The 10,555-nt window shown below is 37.8% G+C and overlaps 1 protein-coding gene across 4 annotated transcripts in view; it reads left to right on the forward strand.

Moving 5' to 3' along the window:
* The window catches only part of DERA (deoxyribose-phosphate aldolase (putative)), a 144,239-nt gene extending 135,102 nt beyond the window's left edge, over positions 1-9,137 (forward strand). For 2 of the 4 annotated variants that reach the window (XM_011954487.1, XM_011954501.1), the window contains 3 exons: positions 4,415-4,527; positions 8,079-8,228; positions 8,536-9,137. In XM_011954487.1, coding sequence (XP_011809877.1) covers positions 4,415-4,527; positions 8,079-8,228; positions 8,536-8,592 — 320 coding nt within the window. In that variant the 3' untranslated portion in view covers positions 8,593-9,137. Of the gene's footprint in view, positions 1-4,414; positions 4,528-8,078; positions 8,515-8,535 lie in introns of those variants that run through there. The other 2 variants (XM_011954478.1, XM_011954497.1) reach the window with 1 other exon arrangement.
* The last annotated feature ends 1,418 nt before the right edge of the window (positions 9,138-10,555 follow it).

Genomic DNA, 10,555 nt, shown 5'->3' on the forward strand with positions numbered 1-10,555 from the left:
GAGTTAATGGGTGTAGCACACCCACATGGCACATGTATACATATGTAACAAACCTGCACACTGTGCACATGTACTCTAGAACTTAAAGTATCAAAAAAAAAGCTTGCCCTGGAATCTCATACCTCAGCATAAAGCATAAAATTTCTATCCATCTTTATGTCAGAACAAAAGTTTGCATCAGCTGTTGATAACACCAGTGAAAAAATATGATTAATAATAATTGCTTAAATTGTATCCGTGAAAGGTAAATGCACCTGATAGCAATAACTTATGCATACCCTTACTGAATGTGTGTCCCAAGCTAGGGAGTTTGGGAGTGGCCAACCCAGAAATTATTCCTTTGTTTATGAAGAACATCTGAGCCCCTGGCCTGAACCATGGAAGTGAAACACAGGCTGTACATGGGGTTGAGGCCCTAAGTTTTGGGTTAAATGGTGAAGGTTGCCAGGTGGAGGTCATTAGGGGAAGGTCTTCAGTGAAAATGCTGTATAAACTGCATGCTGTTTGCAAGTGGTTGCAGTTTTCCAGCGCTGCCCAGTGCTACTGGGCCATGTGGTTATGTTGTCCAGCCCACGAACACTGGACTTTCTCTTCTGTGCGTAAGCCCTTAATAGAACCCCATATCTCCTTTGCTGGAAAAAAAAAAATTCCAAGTAATTTATGTAGCCAAGCCCCCCTCAAGGAGGTGGATTATGACTTCCCACTCCTTAAGTATGGGATACCCATAATGACTTCTTTTCAAAGAGTACAGTATGAAATGGGAAAAAAAGATAAGCTTTACAGTGGAGAAACCGAGCCAACACTAACTACCTCAGCCAAGTGCTCATGATCAACACCAACAGTGGTAAATCATGGTGCCAGTATGTGCCCTTGACATAATGTGATGAACATAGCAGTTTCCCTGTGTGGTCTTCCCAAACCCATAACCTCAGTCCAGTGATGAGAAAAACATTTAACAAATCCCAATTGAGGGACATTCTGCAAAACACTTTGCGGAATGTAAAATACTGACCAGTACTTTCAGAACTGTCAAGATCATCAAAATAAAATAAGAAGAAGCTAAGAAACTATCACAGCCAAGAGGAATCTGTGGAGACATGACAAATGTAGTATGCTAGATGGGATTGGTTATTGAGTCATGCTAAAGAAATCGAAATGAAGTGCGGACTTTGGTTAATAATGTATCAGCACTGGTTCCTTAATTGTTACAAAATGTACCGTAATTATGTAAGTTAGCAATAATAGGGAAAACTGGGTGTCGAGTATTTGGAAACTCTGTATTATTGCTGTAATTTTTCTGTATATTGAAATTTGTTCTAAAACTAAAAGATTATTTAAAAATAAACTATTTTGTTCTGAGCCAACAGTCCAGTTTTGTTACTGGGACTGGAATGAAACACAAAATTATTTTCCCTTCTTCATTAGTCAGTTAAAGGTGGAAAATACTGTAGTTTTCTTTTTCTTGGTAGCTGTCTCCATCCATCTAGAAATTATTTATTGAACTTCTCCTGTGTGTCATGTTCTGAGGATACAGAATAATATAAGAAAGATGCAGTGCCTGCCCGTAAATGTCCAGAAAAGGGCATAGACATGCAAATAATGTGTGGGCCACTGTAGCTACTGCTGGGTTACTGTTGCTGCCATAGTAGATCTTCTGCTTTGCTCTCCTAAATATATTAGAAAGAGAGTCTCTACACCGCCCTTCTGAAGGAGTTTGGCTCTTTTGATTAACTTTAGATGGTGTAGTTTTTAAGAGATCATGCCTTGTTTTTAGACCTCCAAAGGTAGCCTAGGTTTTTTTTTTTTTTTTTAATTATTATTATTTTTTTAGACGGAGTCTCACTCTGTTGCCCAGGCTGGAGTGCAGTAGTGCAATCTCAGCTCACTGCAACTTCCGCCTCCTGGGTTCAAGCAATTCTCCTGCCTCAGCCTCCCAAGTAACTGGGACTACAGGCACCTGCCACCATGCCCAGCTAATTTTTTGTGTGTTTTTAGTAGAGACGAGGTTTCACTAGGTTGGCCAGGCTAGTCTTGAACTTCTGACCTTGTGATCCATCAGCCTCGGCCTCCCAAAGTGCTGGGATTACAGTTGTGAGCCACCACGACCAGCCAGTAGCCTTGGTCTTCTGTCTTAATCTTCTCTTCCAATATGCTTAACATAATTTAGGTGATATCCATTATACCCAAAAGCCTTCTAGTGAATCAAAAGATGCCACATATTAGAAAAACACATCTTGATATCATTATGGATTCTTTGGGGATGTTTCCCTCACCTTCTTACATCTATGTGTTGGCTTTAATCTCTTCTTTTTGATTGTCTTATTTCTGATGTTGTAGGCATCAGGCATCAGTTCTATAGTCTGTTCATCCATGCATTTATTCATGAACTTAGTATATGCCTAGCTCAAGGCCTTTACACTTTGTTTCCTGCGTATAATGCTGTATCCCCACATTTCCTTCATTCAGTCTCTATTTGGATTTCATTAGTTAGAGATGCTCTTATGATAACTCTTTAAATATAGCTGCCCCTCACCAACTCCACCACTCTCTGTCTCGTTACATTGTATTACATTTCTCCATAGAACTTATCTCCACTTGACATTTTCTTTCTTGTCTTTCTCTTCTAGAACACCTGCTCACAAAGGCAGGAACTTTTTGTTCATTGGTTGGTCTATTCCCAGCATCTTTAGAGCAGAGTATGGCACATGGTAGTACTCAGTAAATATTTGTTGAGCAAATGCATGCATGGTAGTCATGTCTCCAATTTCAGGCAGCCTACAGACCCAAAGAAATGAAGGCTCCCAGTGACCTGCTCTGATGCATCGGTGTCCATGGAATTTGTACAGATTGCGGTCCTACCTGAGTCCTTGCTTCATTTCTATTTGTATGACAATTGACAGTTTTCAGAGTGCTTTCGCATAGATTGTCCCTTTTGATGCTTTGTGTAATCCTATGAAGCAAGTAGGAATTTCTTAGACGTATCGTACAAATGAGGAATTTGTAAGGGGATGGAATTTCAAAGGTAACTATGAGAGCCAGAGCTAGAAACCAGATCTCGTGACTTCTAGCTCATCTGGTGATTACACGGGGTTCACGTTTCATCTCCACCCGTGTCTACATTGGTTTTGAGGGCAAGGTCTTGAATTTTCTGTTTTTATGTTTTTCCATATGCCTTATACACAGTGTGCTTAATAAAGGTGTGTTTCTTTGGGCCTTTTGGCCACTTCAACTTTTATCTTTGACTTCGTTAATGGACTTTGGGAGGATCTTAGAGACTTGTTTTAGGTATGGTGCCACGGATTCCATAGGTTAGGGCCATGACTTTGCACACAAATCACCTAGGAATGTTGGTTATTAGATTCTGATTTAGTTGATCTGGTGTAGTGCCTGAGAGTATGCATATTTAACAGCCTCTGGTAATGCCCATGCTGCTGGCACATCTTCCACACTGACTATTTCAGGGCCTTGTAACACATGAAAGATGTATTCTTTGTTTGACTGTCTGACTGTGTGAACCTAGGTAAGTTTATTGGAGACACTGTGATGGATTGTTTAGGCTAGATTACTTTGGTTAAAATCCTACCTTTCCATTTACTGTGTGATCTCAGGTAAGTTACTTAAGTTTTCTGAGACTCAATTTCCTCTTTAAAAGTAGAGATCATATTAGTGTGATCTCTATTTTTAGCTCATACAGGTATTGACTGAGTTAATATTTGTAAAGCACCTAGATTCATAGATTCATAATGCATGGCACTCAATGAATCTTAACTACTGTGATCATTTCTTTATCTCCTTGTATTATTCTGTTAAACTACATTAATAGGTTTAAGATACATTTGAAGGAAGGAAGTTGCTTAAGATATTTGCAAGGTTTAAGATATTTGCATGGTGTCTTTAATGGAAATGCTAATCTCGGAAGACAGTTCTTTAATGAACAATGCAATAGAAATCAGCTAATGGTGATTCTTCTTGCGCTGTCACAACTGTATACTGTGTACTTTTCATTAAGCATGAGCAAATTAGGAGAAAATGAGTAGGCACTCCAGTTTTGTAGTAAAATGTTATGATGTATAATATTAAGCATAGGGCATAAGATTGTTCTTCTTCATCTCAGTTATGTATTAAATGAACCAACTTCATTTTAATTGGCATTGTGGAAATACAGAGGCAAGAGTATCAGAGGTCACTGAGAATATATTTGGTGCCTAATATAGTGATGGTAAAGGGGAAAAAGTATGGACATAATTATTTTAAAGGGAGATTTTGGTTCTAGTTTTTCCAATAATTAATGAAAAAGAACATTGGATTTCTTCAGGAAAAAATTTACACAACTCATTTCTCCCACTGACTCAAAAGTGTAAAAAAAAAAAAAAAATCTTTAGTTAACATGGAGTTTTTCTTCTTTTTGTTTTAGGATCAGATTTTATTAAGACCTCTACTGGAAAAGAAACAGTAAATGCCACCTTCCCAGTAGCTATAGTAATGCTACGGGCCATTAGAGATTTCTTCTGGAAAACTGGAAACAAGGTATATTATTGCCAGCAAATCTTTCTTCAGAATAAAGATAATGTTATTTATAATACTAGTTACAGCCACAATAACTGTCTTTATATGGAGAAACTGTGAATGAATTACCTTTGTTAAGATAAATGTTTAATTTACCTTTCATTATAAAAGAACACATTGATGGAGAAAAATTGTGATTAACAGAAAGTCAGTTGTGAGTGTGGGAGTGAGTATGTGTGATCAAGATGTAAACTCACTTTATGTCCTTTTGTTAACCGAAGACAATTTTGTCACTGACAAGAGATTCCTAAATGGGTTCTTTAACGAACTAATTCTGCTGCAACACAGAGGCTTTCTCACAAGGCGTTGGCCAGTGAAAACAGGTTAATGCAGAAATTAAACTTCCTTGAGGAATGGAAAGAATTGCAGAGTAACATTTATTGAATGATAAGCTGTGGTGGTGATATGAAAAGTATGCAATATAATGGGAAATAATCTTTTCCTGTCATTATTGAAGGACACACATAAATTGGTTTTTCTGTTGGGAAACCCCCGGTCCAGAAAAACTTATTACTTTTAATAATATGAGGTGAAGAGAAAATTCTTGAGGAGATGAACTTATTAAACAAAATAATGAAATGCTGTGAAACAGCAGGGAAAAGGTAGCTAGACGTTATATAGCTCTTGAATTAAATATCAATTTTGCGTTTTATGGCAGTTGGATGTGCTCTTTGGAAGACTGTTAAGCTGAGGAGGGTGTATACTAGCTTTTGTCAGCTTTTCGAAAAATAATACATATTTTTTGAAACATATGAAGTTAAAAGGAAAAATGCGTATGAGGTGCTTTTTTCAAAATGAGTTTGGATTTTCCTTTTCATCTCAAGTTACTTGTTTAGCTGCAAATTATCTCAAAGGATTTTTTTTTACATGATTGGAGAGAAAGGTTGTGCGTGTGTGTGTGTGTGTGTGTGTGTTTAATGACACTTTCCCTTCCTGAGAGGCATCTTTTAAATCTAGTCTCTTGATTTCTGCCGAATAGAAACCCAAAAAAGACCTTTAATCCTTTGTCCATTGGATGTGATGACTTTATATGTAAGTGTAGCTTCAGTTTATTTTGGAATAGGTGATTTTTTTTTTAACACACTAGTTTATGAGAGGAAATAAACTCCTTCCAGAATTTTCTCACTTAGAATAACTTCACATCTTAATTACGAATAGGATAAATATCACTGTGATCTACATGAGAAAGCTGACCCAACTTGAATAACCTCTACCTGGTAGACTTTCTGCAATTATCCAAATAAGTTAAAAGATTTTTTTGTTTAAATAAGCTGTAAAAATGATAAATCTATCTTTGGTCCTCAGTTGAAACTACCACCACTCATTTGATTGTGATTCTCATTCTTAGCCAAAGAACATCAAACCACAGGTGAAACTTTTCATACTTATAGATGCCTGGGCCCCCATCCCTGATGGTTTTGGGTCTGGCGTAGTCCTCAGGCATCTGTTTGCATTAAGTTCCATTGCCAGGGTTCAAACTTGCCACTGGGGACCCAATCCAGTTTTGTTCTCAACAAACATTTATTGGGTAGTTAACCATTTGCGATGTTAACCTGTGTTAAATGCTGGAATGGAAAAATGAGCACGTCCCTTCTCAGGAGAGCTCTTAGACAACAAGCAAAGAATGTTAATGAAATTTTTAAGTGCTCAGTGTTCCAGGCCAGAGTACGGAGGGAGGGACACTTTGTTGTCTTTCAGTCCTTTGTTTTTAATTGTATTGATTCTTTCCCTCGGTAATAAATAAGTCCATCCTAGTTTTATTAACACAAAGACAGGCACAGGCCAAATTGTATTCATTTAATCATATTTGATTTCAAACAAAGAGGTTCTGTGTATGTGTTTGCAAATCAGGTGCAGCCTTTCGGGTTGTTGACAAGTTGCTTGCGCAGCCCTTAGACTATAAAGTTTCTACGTCGTTGATTTAAGGGTGTTTTCAAATGAGATAGGCCACCTTCCAGACCATGATTAGTGTCACTCCTGAGAAGCAGAGGTTTAATATTTCATAAGTGATTTCATTGCAGATTTATGTTTTCCATATTCTTTCTCTTAAAAAAAACAGGATAAACTTATGTTAGAACCTCTCTGGAAACAGACTTGCTGACACAAACTGAACTGTATAGAAAATCTATAAGAAGCACTGCCTAATTGACAAAAATGCTCCTATGATTAACATGTATGCTAATATCAACTAATTGATTTTTTTGGCTTCTTCTCAACAAATAACCTCATCCTACTTAACCCGCCTACTACCTTACAGAGTCATAGCTTGGGCTCCAGAGTAATAGCAGATACCTTTGGAATCCCTGCACTGCTACTGCTTAGTTGTGTGATGTTGTGTAATTGAGGCAGGGAAACCAGTTAAAAGACTTTTACTGATACTTCCTGTGAGAACTGATAAGTGAGAGTATAGCAGAAAGTGTGCATATGGGGGGTAAGGAAAGTAAGGAGGTAGAATTGGCAGGACTTAAATATTGATTGGGTGTGGTGTGGCCAGGGAATGGTGGAGTTTGGGTTAAACTAGAAGGTTTCCTGCTTGGGTAGATAATAGACTATATTCATTTAATGTCTCCCTTCTCTAGCATTCTGTTAGCAGTCATCTGCTGGGGCAACCAGTTATAGCCCTGAGTGATAAAATGTGAGAGATTTAGTACTCGGGCTCTGAGGTGTTGTTCTGACCACTAACATCTATAGATTCCCGACTGTACTGGATAGCCAGGTTCCCGAAACATGTAAATCCAGATTATCAGAGTTTTATTATATATGGAACATATCTTTCATTTCCTAATGGATCCAGGGACATCATTTACGAATATTAGATATTGACTGAATTGGGCTGTGTTATGGTCAACCCTTAAAGACTACTGGAGTATGAGGAGCCCCCCACGGTGTTTTCCTACTGCCCTTATATGACTGGTCTGCCAGCTTTTTAGCACTGTGTGTGCCTGCAACTTAGAAAAAAAATCCCTGCAGTTAAATTGATTAAAACAACTGTCAACTTTCCTTGCTGTATTGCTGCCAGTTTGGTTAGGGTAACCTTGCAGCCTTGCTGATTCTGTCCTTTGATTTTAAATGCGTGTGTCTTTTGAACCTCAAGATGAAGGCTGAGAAGTGACTCTACAGGCTTACTTGTAGAAATGTAGAATGAGTGGGCTTTTGTGATCTGTCTTCCTATGTATTGACACCTTCCTTGTTTATTCCAGGTTCACAGCTATAGTCTAGATGGTTGAGGTTTATGACTTTCCAATAAGTGAAATGTTAATGAGGGTTACTAACCCTCAGTAGTATCTCTTCAGAAGCAGTGACATTCTTCCAAAAATCTTGGGAAAGTTGTTCTGTAGTGTGAATGGGCATGAGTCACTGATCTAAGCCCTTTCACTAGATGAAGTGAAAAGATTTTTTTTTCCAACAAAAGAGGGAGAGACAGAGAATCAACACTGTAATAAACATATTATTATTTTTAAAAGAAATCCAGTAGCAATAAAGATTGTTCTATTCTCTGCCTTCCCATTTAGATAGGCTTTAAACCAGCAGGAGGCATCCGCAGTGCAAAGGATTCCCTTGCTTGGCTCTCTCTTGTAAAGGAGGAGCTTGGAGATGAGTGGCTGAAGCCAGAACTCTTTCGTATAGGTGCCAGTACTCTGCTCTCGGACATTGAGAGGCAGGTGAGTAATAATCTCTGTCTTTGGAATAAATTGACACGTGTTTTTGAGAAAGGAATTGAAAAGTCAAATTGAGAACTGGAGATAAAAACTCATCTGATTGACCTCATCCTACCCAATCCTCTACCTTTTCTTCCAAGCAAACCTCCATCACAAGTGAGTAGGGTGGAGATTCTGCTGAAGCACATACTAGTGAGGCTTTATAATGAAATGTTCGTTAAAACTATTCATTATTATTTGATAGTATAACTATTAACTGATGTGTATAATTATAGAATGATTGTTAATTAAACTCTGCTTTTCCTCACAGATTTACCATCATGTGACTGGAAGATATGCAGCTTATCATGATCTTCCAATGTCTTAAATTAGTCACCAGTTCCAGAAAAGTTCTTTAGGACAACGTTTAAAAAGTATTTTTCTACACAATTGCTAAAATTATTTAATTAAAAAATTGGGTAGTAGGTAACTGGCATTCCTCTCCTTAAAATTTCTACCGAACTTAAAGAATGGAATGGAAAAACCAAACTCATCCACATGTGGTACTCATTTCAGGCACATCTGAAATGATCTTAATTACTAGAAGATCTGCGCTATTAACTTTGTGAAGGGTTTCTCCTAAAAACTCTTAAGTAAAATGTTTATGGTAGCTTTGACAACATCAAATTCTAAGGGGGAAAAAAACAATATTAAACTGCCCAAGCAGTGTGCCCTAGCAAAGGAAAAGGCAACATCCTGCAAGTGCTGCTGTAACGACTTCAGGAGTCACTGATTCAGCACTAATTTCCTGCCGTGAAAACTCATCTTTCATTTTCGCAATGGGTATGTGCTTTTATGAATTGTCATGTTGATGAACTTTCTGGCATTGTTATATACAACTATGAATATCATTAAAGGTTTTTAAATAATAAAGTTCCTATAGTTTATTTTTTTAAAAAACTTAAAAGTATTACAATACATAATGAAAAAGTAATACATGAAACATAAAAAGAGATTTGATCAGTGAGTCTCTGAATCTCTCTAGTTGATTCCTTGGGTGTGTATCTGTAAAACACCCTAGTACATTATTAATGAATGCAACTTATGTATGTATTCTGAAACTCTTCAAATTTTCTGGTATAGTGAATGGAGGAAAACAGTAGATATTAACAGTACTTGCTATGTAATAAGCTTTACATGTATCAATTTATTTAACTCTGATTTAATCCTTGTAATAGTAAGGTAAATACAGTAAGGGGTTTGATCCTTATAGCAGTAAGTACTGATGTAATCATCCTTTTATACAGACAGGGAACTGAGGAGCAAAGAATTTAAGCAACATGCCAAAGGTTGCTCAAAATTAGCAGAGTTAAAAATCAAGCCCAAGCAGACAGGCTGCTCCCAAGTGCATGCAGTCACCCCCAGGTCTCCCTTTCCCCCGGTACACATAGTCAGGTGTACATAAACAGAGCTCCCCATCAGCTGAGGGGACGGTAATCTGCCTCGTGCTGTCTGGTTTTTCTGCTCTCTGTCTGTCCCAGCCTCGCTGTTCTGGAGATTCTGCTTGCTAGCACCTCTACCTCGTTACAGAATGTGTTTCTTTAAATGGTGATTTTCATCAGGAGAGTCTTTTTCTTCCCTGAATGGCTCTCCAGTTGCTCATAAGCAAAAACCTGGACTGGAAGTCAGTTTTGGTTTCATCTTCCCACCTGCTGAATTCTAGCCTGAACTCTCCCTCTTTCTTTGACTCCTTGGTCCAGTCAGTTCACATATCTTGACCTCAGTTTCTTCATCTGTAAAGAAAATGGTTTGGGGCAGATGATGTCAAAATTCTTTCAGACCTAACATTATATTACCCTAAGGATAATGAGAACAAATTCAAGAAAATGTTTTATGGCTAAAAAGAGAAAACACTTTTGTACCAATCTAAATTAGAATTTGCCTCTCGGGAGACAATTTAGCAAGTCCCTCAGAGCACCTCTCTTAACTGTAAATGAAATGACTAAAATAAGAATAGAAAAGAAATTCTGTTTTTCCCCATTGCCTTAGCAGGATGCCAACTTTTGACTTGTGCCTTTGGATATGATCAGTGGCTCCGAACGCATATTCAGCCTCATAATATGCTAGCCCAGGTGCCCACCAGTGCAATGGCCGGTCACCTTTGGAGAAGAAACATTACAGAAAAATAATTACAGTCTATCATCTTTGAAGCTATTCCAGTTTCACAGGGGGTTCTGTTTTCCTCCCATTAAACCCAGCTGGTCATTTTAGTTGATCAAGTGAACAGGCATCATTATCTTCAATTTTAATTTATATGAGGCATCCACTGAAATTGACCTCTGTGGACAATT

The sequence above is a fragment of the Colobus angolensis genome, unplaced genomic scaffold (genome assembly GCF_000951035.1).
Source record: "Colobus angolensis palliatus isolate OR3802 unplaced genomic scaffold, Cang.pa_1.0 Scaffold11, whole genome shotgun sequence".
NCBI lineage: Eukaryota > Metazoa > Chordata > Mammalia > Primates > Cercopithecidae > Colobus > Colobus angolensis.